Source organism: Littorina saxatilis, linkage group LG7 (genome assembly GCF_037325665.1).
Source record: "Littorina saxatilis isolate snail1 linkage group LG7, US_GU_Lsax_2.0, whole genome shotgun sequence".
Taxonomy (NCBI): domain Eukaryota; kingdom Metazoa; phylum Mollusca; class Gastropoda; order Littorinimorpha; family Littorinidae; genus Littorina; species Littorina saxatilis.
This window is the reverse complement of record NC_090251.1, coordinates 38,469,148-38,483,049: the sequence shown is the minus strand read 5'-3', so window position 1 is coordinate 38,483,049 and position 13,902 is coordinate 38,469,148. Positions and strand designations below refer to the sequence as shown.

The 13,902-nt window shown below is 48.6% G+C and overlaps 1 protein-coding gene across 1 annotated transcript in view; it reads right to left on the bottom strand.

The window, feature by feature from the left end:
- Positions 1-6,559: 6,559 nt before the first annotated feature.
- The window catches only part of LOC138971415 (uncharacterized), an 18,760-nt gene continuing 11,417 nt past the window's right edge, over positions 6,560-13,902 (bottom strand). The window contains exons 4-6 of the mRNA XM_070344142.1: positions 12,873-12,991; positions 11,753-11,931; positions 6,560-10,017 (exon numbers count right to left, since the gene is read on the bottom strand). Of these exons, the coding sequence (XP_070200243.1) occupies positions 9,891-10,017; positions 11,753-11,931; positions 12,873-12,991 (425 nt within the window). The 3' untranslated portion in view covers positions 6,560-9,890. The remainder of the gene's footprint in view (positions 10,018-11,752; positions 11,932-12,872; positions 12,992-13,902) is intronic.

Sequence of the window (13,902 nt, the reverse complement as noted above, 5' to 3'; positions counted from 1 at the left end):
CCACCTGTTGGATTTTTGTGTGTTATTCCACTTCTGGCTTGAGGCTACGTTGTTTTTCTTCCAACTTGTGCCTCCGTTGTTGTGTGGCGGACTCGGCGTGCCTACCGTCCTACTTCGTGGTGACCGGTCGTCTGCTTCTCGTTTCGCCTCATTCACTTGAGTATTGACCTAATTTTCTTTGAATTTTGTTAATTCTCGATTTTTTAAGGGTACGTACAGGGCGAGGTAGGATGTCTCGTCTTGTTTTGGGCTCTGGTTCTACGGAACCAGAGTCTGCCGGGGGTAACCCTTCTCCGGGCGCACAGCGTCATGTTTTGCGCACGGACAGGGGGACCTTTCGGCGCTCCGACTCTCCCTCCCCAAACGCTTTGCGTTTGCGGCGAGGTAGGGCGGAGAAAGCCTGTTTGAGCAAGCTCAATGCGAGCTTGCTCAAACAGGCTGGGCTTGAACCTGGGACTTCGGGCGGGGCTGCGCCGTCGAAGGTTCGGGGAAGGTCGAGGGGAAAGAAAAAGCTTCTTTCTCCTTCTCCTTCCGTGGAACACGCTTCCCCCCCTTCGACGCCGTTGTCCGGCCCTCAGTCTCAGGCTTCAGCTTCTCCCGGTTTCAAGCCTGGGGGGAAGGTTTCCTTCTCCTCCCTGGCTCGAATCCGGGGGCGGGTCGATTCCCAACCCTCTTTGGGGGTTGGTGAATCTGATCTAGGGGCTACGGGAGAGACTCAGGTTTCGACTTCTTTCTTTTCCGGTGCCTCTCCTGTGCCCTCCTCGGTTTCCACCGCTGTGGAAACCAGGAGGGACACGGGTCCTCCTCTGAACTCCCTCGCTGGGTCGTCTACTGCTGTTTCGACAGTAGTCTCGGACTCATGGGGGGGGAGATCGGAGGAGATGACGGGGTCTATGAATTCCCTCCCCGCTGGGGTTGGGATGCGAATTGACCCCGTTCAGGGCGGTCCTGTGGGGGCAGGGGTTTCAGGCTTCGTGCCTACGACCACTGCTACTACGGTTCCCTCTGACGTCCGTGTGACTGGTGGCTGTCCCTCTATGAAACGCTCCGGCCGACTAGTTACTGGACGTGGAGGTGTTCGACAGAACGTGGTACTTCTGTCGAATGGTCAGGGCGACGGGAACATTGTTTCTGTTGCTCAGACCGACACCTCCGACCGGACCGTCTTGACCCCACGCCATTCCTTAGCGTCTGGTGTTCGGGTGAAGGATGGTCCGGACCAAGGGTCCGGAACGGTCCAGGCTTACGGGTCGGGATCGAACCGGACCCACGGGTCCCGACTGGACTTGACCTCCGGGTTTGGTCCGGACGGGACCCATGGTACGGGACCGTACCGGACCTTAGGGTCCGGTGCGGGACAGTACCTCTGGCCCTTGCCGGACCCCCGGACCTACGGGTCCGGATGGTACGGTACGGGACCAGTGGTCCGGTCGGGACCGGACCACCCGACCACCTCTGTTGGTCCGGGTGGTCTGGCACCGAACCGGAACACACCGGACCACCGGACCTACGGGTCCGGATGGTACGGTACGGGACCAGTGGTCCGGTCGGGACCGGACCACCCGACCACCTCTGTTGGTCCGGGTGGTCTGGCACCGAACCGGAACACACCGGACCACCGGACCTACGGGTCCGGGTGGTACGGTGTTTCCACGTCCGGACCGAACCACCCGAACACTTTTGTGGGTACGGATGGTTCTGTGCCGAACGGGACCTCCGGATGGTACGGGACCGGACCGGACCACCGGACCGGACCGGAACACCGGACCACCCGACCGGACCGGATCGGCACCCCCGACCGGACCGGACCATTTCTTTTCTGATCAGACCCGATGGGTCCCTGTTCAGTCTATAAATGGCGGGGGTTCGTTGGCTGGACTGACCCAACAGTCGCAGGGTTTTTGTTGTTCTCTCCCTTCGGCTGCTGGAGACGTTTCGTCTTTGGGGCAGGGGTCTTCGCGGCCTCTTGCTTCAGTGGGCGTTTCGTCACAGCCTACTTCATCACTTTCGGCTCCTCCCCCTCAAGCTTCCTACACTCCTGCTGTTGAGGAGTTGTCGGGAAGTGAAGAGGAGAGTGAGTCAGAGGACGATGGGGAGGAGGATCAGGGTCGCCCTGAGGTTAACACTGATCCTCTACCCTTGCCGGTTTCTGATGGAACTTCCGAAGCTATGCTTCGTACTTTCCAACAGTACATGACAGACATCACGCGGCGTCTTGACGCCACGGATGCCTCTCTTAAGCGTCTGTCGTCTAGTGTTCCCAACCCTTCGGTTGACACACAGGACGTGGAGTCTGAGGACGAGAGGCAGGAGGCTCTCCCTCGCACAGCTAGAAGGACGTTTGAACAGTTTCAGGACGTCCTTCCCTCCGACGCCCTCTCGTCCTTGGAGTCCGCTTCGGCCCGGGCGCGGGAGGCACACGCCGCGTCTGCTGGCGGCTCGTTTTATGAACGATCCGGCCGCCAGCAATTCGCGTTCCACCCTAGTCTTAGTGCCACGGTGGAAGCGGCAGCACATCGCCTGAGGAGTACAGATTCACGTGCGAACGCGACCTATGTTCCTCGGGAGGACGCGGATTCAGTGCCGTGCTTTCCTTCGGGAGGCGCACCTCCACTGTTTCCTCGTGTCCAATCTGTTTCGTCCCTCCCTTTTCCCTTTGACTCTCGAACTCTCCCTTTCCAGACTTCGAGTGTTCAGGGTGGGGCTGACGGTGATGTGTTCGTTGGGGAGGTGCCTTCGGTCAAGAAGGTGGAACTGAGCTCTGCTTCGTTCCACAATCTTGAGGCCACCGTTTCTTCCATTGTCGAGGCCCAATCACAGGCCTTGACATGGATGAGCACGCTGTCCACACTGTTGGACCCTCCCGATCGGGCAGAGTCCGATTCCACTCGGGTCCTTGACACGGTTCGAGTGGATCGGGCTTTGCATGCCGTGCGATCGTGCGTGACGACTGCGGCAGAATTGGCCATTGGAACACGGGTCCACTTGTTGGCCCTGTTCCGTGATCATTTTCTGGCTACTTCTTTAGTGCCTCCGGATATGAGGAAGAGTCTGAGGAACACGTTTCCTCAGCCTTCTTCCCTCTTTCATCCGGGCACTGTCCGTTCTGTGGTGGAGTCCACACGCCAGAGGAACACTGATTCTCTGATGGTTGGCCTCGCTGCTTCGGCGACGTCGGCGGGGAGTAAGAGAAGTGCTACAGTCACCTCCAGCTCCCAGCCTCAGAAGAAGAAGAAGAAGAAGCCAGTTTCACTGCCTCCTTCTTCCTCCTCTCAGGCGCCTGTCGCGTTCCCCCCTGCGGCCCCGGCTTCTCGTGCTCCCAAGCGCAAGAAGAAGGGTGCTCAGACAGGTAAGGGTAAGCAGCACCACCAGGGGGGTGGTCGCAAGCCTGCGCCTGCCCGCCAGCAGAATTTTCAGTGAGTCCCGGCCCTACGTTGACGCCCCCTCAAGTTGCCCCTCTTTCGTCCGTCGGTTCCCTTTTTCGGGCCCGCGACATGTGGGGCAGACTGGTCTCCAACCAGTTTATCTTGAGGGTGGTGGGGTCGGGGTTTTCTCTACCGCTGTCGTCACAACCTCCATTGTCCGCTCTACCTTTGACGTTCCCCCCTCCTCGAGACCCTGCCAGATGGCAGGCTCTTCAAGACGAGGTGAACTCGTTGGTCGAGAAGAAGGCTGTCTACCCCCTTTCTCAGCCTTCTCCGGGGTTCTACTCCCGCCTGTTCACCGTCCCCAAAAAGGACGGCAGGTTCAGGCCGGTGTTGGACCTCTCCACCTTGAACTTGTACCTTCGCAGGTGCAAGTTCAAGATGGAAACCCCTTCGTCGGTCCGGTTGGCCATCCGGCCAAACGATTGGGCCACGTCTGTGGACCTCCAGGATGCTTACTTCCACATCCTGGTGGCCCCGGGGTACCGACATCTGCTCCGGTTTGTTTGGGAGGGCACAGTGTTCGAGTTTCGGGCCCTCCCATTCGGCCTGTCCTTGGCCCCGCTGATTTTTACAAAGGTGGTCAAGGAGCTGGCGGCGTTGGTCAGAGCTCAGGGTGTGCGTCTGCGTCAATATTTGGACGATTGGCTCACCCTGGCCCAGTCTCGCGATCAATGCCTCCAACACACCCGGCAGGTCCTGGACCGGACCCATGCCTTGGGGTTCCAGATACAGTGGCACAAGTCGGACCTCGTGCCAGCCCAGCAGTTTTGCTACTTGGGGATGGCGTTCGACACAGTGCTTTACACTGTGTCTCCCTCCCCGGACAGAATCCTCTCCCTGAGGCGAAAGATCCTCTCCATTCAGGCTTGCCGCGCTGTTCCTCACAGACGGCTGGCGGAACTGTTGGGTTCCATGGAGTCTGTCGCTCTGCTGCTGCCCCTTGCAAGGCTACACAAACGTCCCCTGCAACGGGCAGTAGCAGATCGGACTTCCAGGCCTCTCGATTACACCGAGTTGGTCCAGATCGGGCCTTGGTTTCACGAGGCTGTAGTCCAATGGCTGGACCCGATCTGGCTCAACTCTGCGGTGCCTATCCAACCGAGACGGACGTCTCTCTTCCTGTACACCGACGCTTCTACGCGGGGTTGGGGGGCCCACCTGGACCTGCACGAGGCCCAGGGGGTCTGGACCCAGGAGGAGTCCCTCCTACACATCAACTTTCTAGAGTTGGAGGCGGTTCGTCGGGCTCTGCTGGAGTTTCGCCTCCTGATTCGGGATCAGGATGTGTTGGTCCACGGGGACAACACCACATGCCTAGCTTACCTTCGCCACCAGGGGGGCACCAATTCTCGGTCCCTCTCCCTGTTGGCGGAGGAGATTCTGCTCTGGTGCCAGACCAATCAGGTCCGGATGTCAGTCCAATTCGTTCCGGGGAAACTGAACGCCCTGGCCGACATTCTCAGTCGGGGCGATCAGGTTCTCCCCACAGAATGGACCATCGCTCACAACGTTCTACGGCGTCTGTGGGCAAGGTGGGACCGTCCTCTGATCGATCTGTTCGCAACTCGATTCAGCGCTCGGCTTCCCAGGTACGTCAGCCCCTTTCGAGACACGAATGCGTTCCACGTGGACGCATTCACTCTCTCGTGGAGGCTCCTCGATGCTTACGCCTATCCCCCGACATCTCTGATTCCGAGGGTACTGGCAAAGTATCTGCAGGAACGGCCAAGACTGATTTTGGTCGCGCCTTACTGGCCAACAGCTCCGTGGTTTCCAGATCTTCGCGGTCTCACCCACGTAGACCCTCTACCTCTGAATCTGGACGGGGGAAGTCTGCTCCAGCCTCGATCAGGCCTCCCTCATCCACGTCCAGAGAGTCTGTGCTTGACCGCATGGCTCTTGTGCGCTCCAAACTGCTTGCACTAGGATTGCACAAGAGTTCAGTAGAGTTTTCCTTGAACGCTAAGAGGCGATCAACTAATCAGCTCTACGACTTACGCTGGAGAGCTTGGGCCTCCTTCGCCTTGTCCAAGGGGATAAAGCCGCTTTATCCCTCAACACAGGACTTGGCCAACTTCCTGGTGGAAGTGTATCAAAAGAAGAGTCTTTCTTCTAAGACTCTTCTTGGATACAAATCTGCCATCACTTCCACGATTGCGGCTGCTACTGGTCGCAGACCTGAACACTTGATCAGTTCCTCCCTCATCGCTAATGTCCTTTCGGGTATTAGCAATGCAGCGGTGTCTAAACCTCGGGTTTCATTTCCCAAGTGGGATGTCTTCCTGGTTCTCAAACTCCTGCGTAGCAAGGAGTTTGAACCCCTGGCAGGCATTAGTATCAAGTTCCTGACTTTTAAGACTGTGTTCCTCATCGCTTTAGCCACTTGCCGTAGACTCAGTGGTATTCAAGCTTTGAGTGGCCTGGAATTTGACATTGAGTTCACCACACATCAGGTGACGTTGGCTTTCCTACCAGACTTTCGAGCCAAGAATCAGAATGCCTCGGAGTTGTCCAAACCAGTAGTCATTCAAGCCTTGGCTCCCACTCTTGAACATGATGACCCTGATCGCTTCCTCTGCCCAGTACGTGCCCTTAGAGTGTACCTGGATAGAACACGTAGCTTTCGGTCTTCTAAGCGGTCACTGTTTGTCTCGCTTAATCCGAAGTACCAATCGGATATTTCTAGACAAACTTTAGCTCGTTGGCTGACCTTGCTTATCAAACAGGCTTATGTTCATGCTCAAGTGGATGTGGTCCCTGACATCAGGGCACACGAGATTCGGGCTATCGGCTCCTCGTTGGCGCACGTGCGGGGTGCCTCGCTCCAAAGCATAATGGCGGTCGCGTTCTGGAAGACTCCAGCCACGTTTATTAACCACTATATGCGAGACTTTTCCAGTCTCAGGCTTGACCAGTCGTATGGCATTGCCAAAGCAGTGGTTGCCAGCATGGTCACGTCAGTCTAAGGTATTTTTCTTGGGTATATTTTCTTTTACGGTAGTACTGTTCGAAAATTGCCTGGGTATCTTAATCCTTGGATTTAAGTGATTTTGATTAAGGAGTTTAATACTCTACATATCACCCTCACACCACTCTGGTATTCTGTGCAAGAATAGTACTGTCGAGGTAAGTGTTATATTGACTGTAAGGCTTCTTTTTAAGCCTACTGTCTATATGATACTTACCGAGACAGTACTATTAGAGTTTCCCTCCCGCCTCCCCTCTTGATATGTTATGGGCTTTTTGAGGGTCTGCAGCTCATAAAGAAAGAGGACGCGCCACCTACATCCTGTAAGGGGGAAGCACTCAGACAGTGCTTGGGATCCACGGTGGCGCATGGTTATGGGAGATAATTGTACCCACGCAGCGTTTTGTCCAATTTTTTCGGCCTATAATAGATAATGTGCAAGAATAGTACTGTCTCGGTAAGTATCATATAGACAGTAGGCTTAAAAAGAAGCCTTACATTTTATATAACCAGAAACAAACCATTCACGTTTGTTCTATAGCATCATCTGCAAAATGCCACTCTGGATTTGGCGAAAAGACTAAATCCCGTAATGGGAATGTAAGTTGTAATGGCAAAGAAAGTTATTCAAACAACAGAAACGAGAACTGTAACCCTTTCAAATCAAGAATGCTACCGAGTACTCTCACTTCATCCCAACCCCCCACATTTCTGACAATACATTATTAATGCTGCTACATGTATCTAATATTCATTACAATGTACTGCAAAACACTAATAGCAAAAGGTCCTTAGTTGCTGCCCAACATGCCAACGGGCATAACAGGCAGTAAATAAGTAAACTCATAGCAAAATCCTTCTGACCGGACATTCCCAATCACCAGCCTGTATATATATATTTGCTGGTAACATAATCAAGGTACATGTATTGCAAATACGCATTATTATTTCTATTCAGGTCAAAACAAGAGAAAGGAGTTCCATGGTAAACAAAAGCTTTAAATTCATTTGAATCTATTATATGCGCATGCTATACATTTGCACAAGTGATGATCGATGACACATTCAATGTCTTTCAGGTATGTTTAATACCGTAACCTCTATTTTACGCTAACACAGAACCAACTCTACCCATGAGCGTTCTCATTGTAAAATCCCTTCTTATTTGCAATGAATCTTTTCAGCTTTTGTACAAGGATTGTGATATAAAAACAAGTAGATGAATATTGTTCTAGCGCACAGGGACAAATCTTCAAAGAAAGAGAATTATCATTTCCTCTTCTAGCAAACAAATGCACTTTGACAAACAAGTTTTGAGAAAGACAAACAGTGAAACAGATTCACTAACAGACGTGTATAAAGCTAATCTTCTGATAATGTATCACAGATTTAGAGTCACAATGTAATTACTTTCTCAATAGAAACAAGGAATTAAAAACACGTAATCTCCTACAACATATGAACTATGATTTCATATCAGTGATATGCATAGAGATGTTTTGCAAAACAGAAGTTCAGAATGAAAACAAAAAGAACAGCACTTTAAAAAACATCAAAATATCCCAAAGGTACCATCACACAAACATTTAACAAAACACCTGAGAAAGAGATATTCAGTTTTAACAAAACAAAATGTTAAAAAGTATCAATACAGAAACAGCAACTGTCTCATTCTAGGAAGGAACGATACTCCAACATGCAACATACCATGTTACTGCCTTTTTTTCCGCAAGAATAAATTTAACAAAATGTCCACACAAACAAAATAATAAGTTACATTATGATAATAAAACGTGTAGTCATTGTTTTACACTTCCATCTGCCAAATCTTGTGGTAAAGCCAATAATGAAATTTGAAAAAATGTGAAGGAAATCAAAAAGCAGTAATAGCAAAGCACTGCTGCTGCTTTCAAAATATTGCCATTTTTTCCGAAAGAATCACTTGTCAGAAATGTTAGATCCAGCCCTTGTTAAGATAAAACGATGAGCAAGTTTTTGCTTGAGTAGACAAATTGTGGTCTTAATAGGGTTGTCTGTTAGTTTAGGTTTGTCTTCTTGCTAGAAGGTCCCTACCCCAGTGCATGCATTCTTCAACCCCTTGAAGCTAATAGATGTACCTCACCTAAGGTTTTGAGGATGATTAAAACAGTCAAAGAATTTAATTATACTTCACGTTAATTCTTAACATTAGTTTTTATATACACAGTTTGTCAACAGTTAAGTTTAACACACTGAACAAGAAAAGCATTAAATGCTAAATACGAATTACCTGTAGTCCTATGTATCATATGAATCAAAAATAAAACATTTGCTGTTCTACAGCCTCATAAAATAATGTTCAAGAGAATATTGATCTCCAACTTATTGACCCAAACTTGATCCTTATGCAACCTGTATCAATCAATTCAGTTATCCAATCCTAAGAATAGCATAGAAATACAATCTTTCCCCACCCCCATTCCCGATCCTACCACCATCACTAGCCCCATACTCAACACCCTCCAAATTTTGAAGAAAAAAAATGGGGGCGGGGGGTGCACGAGAACAATGGTAATTCCCTTTTTTGACGTTAAGTTTTTTGTTCACGACCTCCTGTCTAATCCAGACAGACACTGCTCATTACTAAGACTCACTGATTACTCAGGTGAGTCAAAAAGGAAGAGTAATAAGCACCCAAGCTTTTACAAATACTGAAACCTGTGTAAACAGGGCAAGTTGATAACACAGGGCAAGTTCATCAACAATCACTTCACTTCATGCGTCAGTGCAAAACTCTTGTCGCTGCAGTGAAGCACTATCATGATTCAATCCAACAATAAGAAAAGGATAACACGGAAGAGGATCAAGTAGTATAAAATGCCAATAAGTAGAAAAGAAAGGAGCGTAAAGCCAACGCTAGTCCTAATTAGGCAAGACCTGCAGGACAAGAACCATCTATCATCGAAGAAAGGAGACATTTTGCACAGGTGAAAATGTTCTGTTATCGTCGACTGAATGCCTTGTGTTTAGCAAATGATGAATATCCATTATCAAGCATGACAAAAATAGAGTAAAACAAATCTAAGCTTATAAATGTTACAATGAAGCTGCAGCAAAAGTCCGTCTACAAAGGGTATAAGCATCACTGCTGATAATGCCACCAAAAACTGCGTTCAGTCCCCTCAGTTATATACACATGGAGACGACTTTCAGCAAAGACAAAGCTATAATTACGATTACCAAGTTTGCAAATCAGAACCTTGCTGCTAAAGCATGTAATGTGCAAGGGATTTATCCGTCTCTAACAATTTGAGTCCGTTATTTATTAATTGCACTCTCCGACAGTGAGGCCTCACTGAAAAATCAAAACTACGAGTACTACAAAACATAAGACAACTTTATTGTCTCCAAATTTCGCTAAGGAGATAATAAAGTTGTCTGATGTTTATGTTTTACAAATTATCAGTTTTATGTGCAGATTTCTACTCAGACAATCATCACATTCGACTGATTGGTCAGGAAGAGTTGATGGACCAATCGTATTCCTTGTACTTGACTTGCACGGGCCCAAACTTCTCCAGTTTCAGCAGCAGGATGCTGGCCCGGTCTTGCTGGTCCGGAGTCAGGTACTGCGTCACCCACCTGCAAGTCAAAACACGGTACAGGTGTAACATTTTCGTTGTAACATAAAACACATACAGGTATAAAGAATATAAGCCTCTTTTGTACAAGGGAACCCCCCTTTTTAAGATATCTAAAAATCTGAGAAAATCAGGCCTTAAAATGGCGGGGCTTCTTCTTCTTCTTCTTCTTCTTCCTGTTCCTCCTCCTCCTCCTCCTCTTCCTTCTACTTCTCCTTCTTCTTCTTCTTCTTCTTCTTTGTTCGTGGGCTGAAACTCCCACGTACACTCGTGTTTTTTGCACGAGTGGAATTTTACGTGTATGACCGTTTTTTACCCCGCCATTTAGGCAGCCATACGCCGTTTTCGGAGGAAGCATGTTGGGTATTTTCGTGTTTCTATAACCCACCGAACTCTGACATGGATTACAGGATCTTTTTCGTGCGCACTTGGTCTTGTGCTTGCGCGTGTACACACGGGGGGTGTTCGGACACCGAGGAGAGTCTGCACACAAAGTTGACTCTGAGAAATAAATCTCTCGCCGAACGTGGGGACGAACTCACGCTGACAGCGGCCAACTGGATACAAATCCAGCGTGCTACCGACTGAGCTACATCCCCGCCCCCCCAAAAAAGAGCATCTAAAAAGGGAGGGAGTCTTAAATTGGTGGGTCTTAAAATAGGCGTTCCACTGTATTGCATACACTGAACGAGATCTCATATACTTTATATTTTAGATACAATATCTGACATGGTTGTTATACACAGGTGGTGGTTATAAAAAGGTGAACTATATAGAAAAATAACTGGTCAGGGATCCTCCGATGTTGCCGTAACGTGCAGGTGGTCGCCAGAAAGAGGTGGTCGTCAGGGCAAGTTCAACTGCACCAGAGATACTGTAAAAGGTCTCTATTTAAAAAGCCTTTTGCCCATTAAAAAAGTCTCTTCGCGCGATCAAATATTGAGTATGCAGTGTCGTTCTCAGGCCTCCATTTTCAGTCATTGACGCAATCTTTTTTAATCTGACGCATTGTTATGACCCCTGGCCAGTTGACTGTCCGGTAGATTTGACAGGTAAAAGGTCTTCTGGCAGAACAGTTTCTGTGTAGCCAGGACATTTGGAGTGATACATATTTTCATATTGTCCTCTGAATCTGGGAACAACACTGAGAATGATATCCAATGATATCTACACCTGTCTTACCTGGGTGGGAAAAATCGGCCACTAACTCGATTCTTCTTCTTCTTCGTTGATGGGCTGAAACTCCCACTTTCAATCATAATTTTGCACGAGTGGGTTTTTACGTGTATGACCGTTTTTACCCCGCTATTCAGGCAGCCATACGCCGATTCCGGGGGAGTAACTAACCTGACGACATCCGTGTCTGTCTCCCCAAAGTCCTGGCGGTACCACTGGAAGAGACGGGAGAGGAGTAACTAACCTGATGACATCCGTGTCTGTCTCCCCAAAGTCCTGGCGGTACCACTGGAAGAGACGGGAGAGGGGGGGGGGGGGGAAGAGACGGGAGAGTAACTAACCTGATGACATCCGTGTCTGTCTCCCCAAAGTCCTGGCGGTACCACTGGAAGAGACGGGAGAGGAGTAACTAACCTGATAACATCCGTGTCTGTCTCCCCAAAGTCCTGGCGGTACCACTGGAAGAGACGGGAGAGGAGTAACTAACCTGATAACATCCGTGTCTGTCTCCCCAAAGTCCTGGCGGTACCACTGGAAGAGACGGGAGAGGAGTAACTAACCTGATGACATCCGTGTCTGTCTCCCCAAAGTCCTGGCGGTACCACTGGAAGAGACGGGAGAGGAGGATCTGGTCTTGCTGGGATCGCATCTCCACCTCGGTCTGACAGAACGTCTTGGCGGCCGCCTCCAGCGCCTTCTCCAGGTTCTCCTCCGTGTACACGTTGATCGCTGGGCAGCCCTGCGCACAAGTATCCACAACATTTTTTCATTTCATTTCATTTACTTTATTATCCCAATGCTGGGAAATTCGGGTCGCTTCCTCCCAGTGGAAAGCCAGCAGCAACAAGAGTCGCGCTACTGAGGTGTGTGCGTGTTTAGGTGTGATAAGCCACCTGCAATTATGGCAGAATGACTGAGGTCTTTTACGTGCCACTGTGGCGACACGGGGGTGGTACATGGATACTGTCTCAGAGTCTGCACATAAAGTTGACCCGTGTCTGTCCCGACCGGGATTCGAACCCATCACCCTAGGATCACAAGTCCAGTGCTCTACCCACTGAGCTACCCTGCCCCATGTAGGTTATGCAACCAAGGCTGCACAATTCATTCTGAACATACCAAGGGATGGATACAAGAATGACTCTCTTCATTTCAGGTAGAGTGCAACCCCCTCCAACAAAGACCTACAAAAAAATCTGACAAAAAATATTAGAATAAGGGCAAATTTACAGAGGCTGTGAACAGAAGGCCTGAAAAAGAAGGGTATTAAAAATGGAGAAGTATTAAATGAGAAGATGGGAGGGGGGTGTTTTAAAAGGTAAGTTGCATTGTATCTTTTATGCATAGTCACATACTTTTTATCACGTTAGCCTTTCCCTTTGATGCACTGCCCGCATCTACATGTATCCTGTCTTGTTGGAAATATACAGTTCTGCTTTAGGTACCATTACTTTAAGTGCTCTTGTGGGGCCAGATGCCTCGTTCTTGACAGGAGAACAGGAACAATCCAGAAACAAAAGCTAAATGCTCATGCAAAAGTTGGCACTAAGACTTGTGCATAAAATTGCATGAATAGCAAGATCACCGCACACACACACATGCTCTCTTGCACACGCACGCACACACACAAACACGCTCTCACATACACATGCTCTCACACACACACACAAAGTCTGTCACCTTGGCACCACAAACAAGAGCAAAGTGAAGTCGAGGGTCACATGACTTTAAGGCAAACTTGAGACGTGGATCTTTGCTGTCCAACTGCGGCTTGATGGAGGCTGGATGACTCTTGTTTCCTGAAGCAAAAAATTAACAATAATTAAACTTAATTCACACCTGTCTTGAGATGTGCAAGTGTTTTCGAAGATGCAAGCTGTACACCTGCAAAGCACTCTGAACATCACTTTATTCTTTAAATTTTGATGTGACTGCATTTGTTTTTGCAACAAGCAGCCCCCAACCCACCCACTTGTTCTCCATTTTTGTTATCAGTTATAACTTATATTTACTTTGTGTTGTTTTGTTGTTGTTGAAATATATCAGCATTTTGTGAATTACTGGCTAACTTTCTGACAATGTGGTGGCACTCGCGCAGGAGACGAATAAATTAAGGTGCAGGGGCATTGTCCCAAGCAGGGAGCCAGATTGCAAACCTCTCTGTAGCCAAAAGGGATGTAGCATTTCTAGATTGTCGGAACCTTAAATATACGGTTCCACATGTGAGCATAAATGAGGGTCCCGAACACTGGAAAAAGTTGTAAATATAGCATATGAATCAATAAAATAACATGGGTTTTTCGCATTTTTAAGAGAGAAAAAAAGAGAAAATGTAATTGTAAAAATAAAATAGATAGAAGTTTTCAATCCTGCTTTTCACATTCATAATAGCAAGCAAAATTATTGGTATTGCATGTACCTGCGTGTACCGAAAAAGAAAAGTATAAATTAAAGGAGGAAGGAAATACAGAAAAAAAAGGAAATACAGAAAAAGGAAGTAGGAAAATGATTTCAGTTTGTATAATCAGCATTTTAGTCACACGTTTTGAAAACTCAGAGTAGGTTTTATTAGCCTTCAACAAACAGACGATAGCTGACAAGTTGTTATCAGCTAGTGAATGAAGCAGGATTTTCTTAAGCCCATAAAGGAGGAACACATAAAAAAGGAAAGTCACAGTGAGAGAGAAAAAAAAAAGCTTTGAAGGGGGAA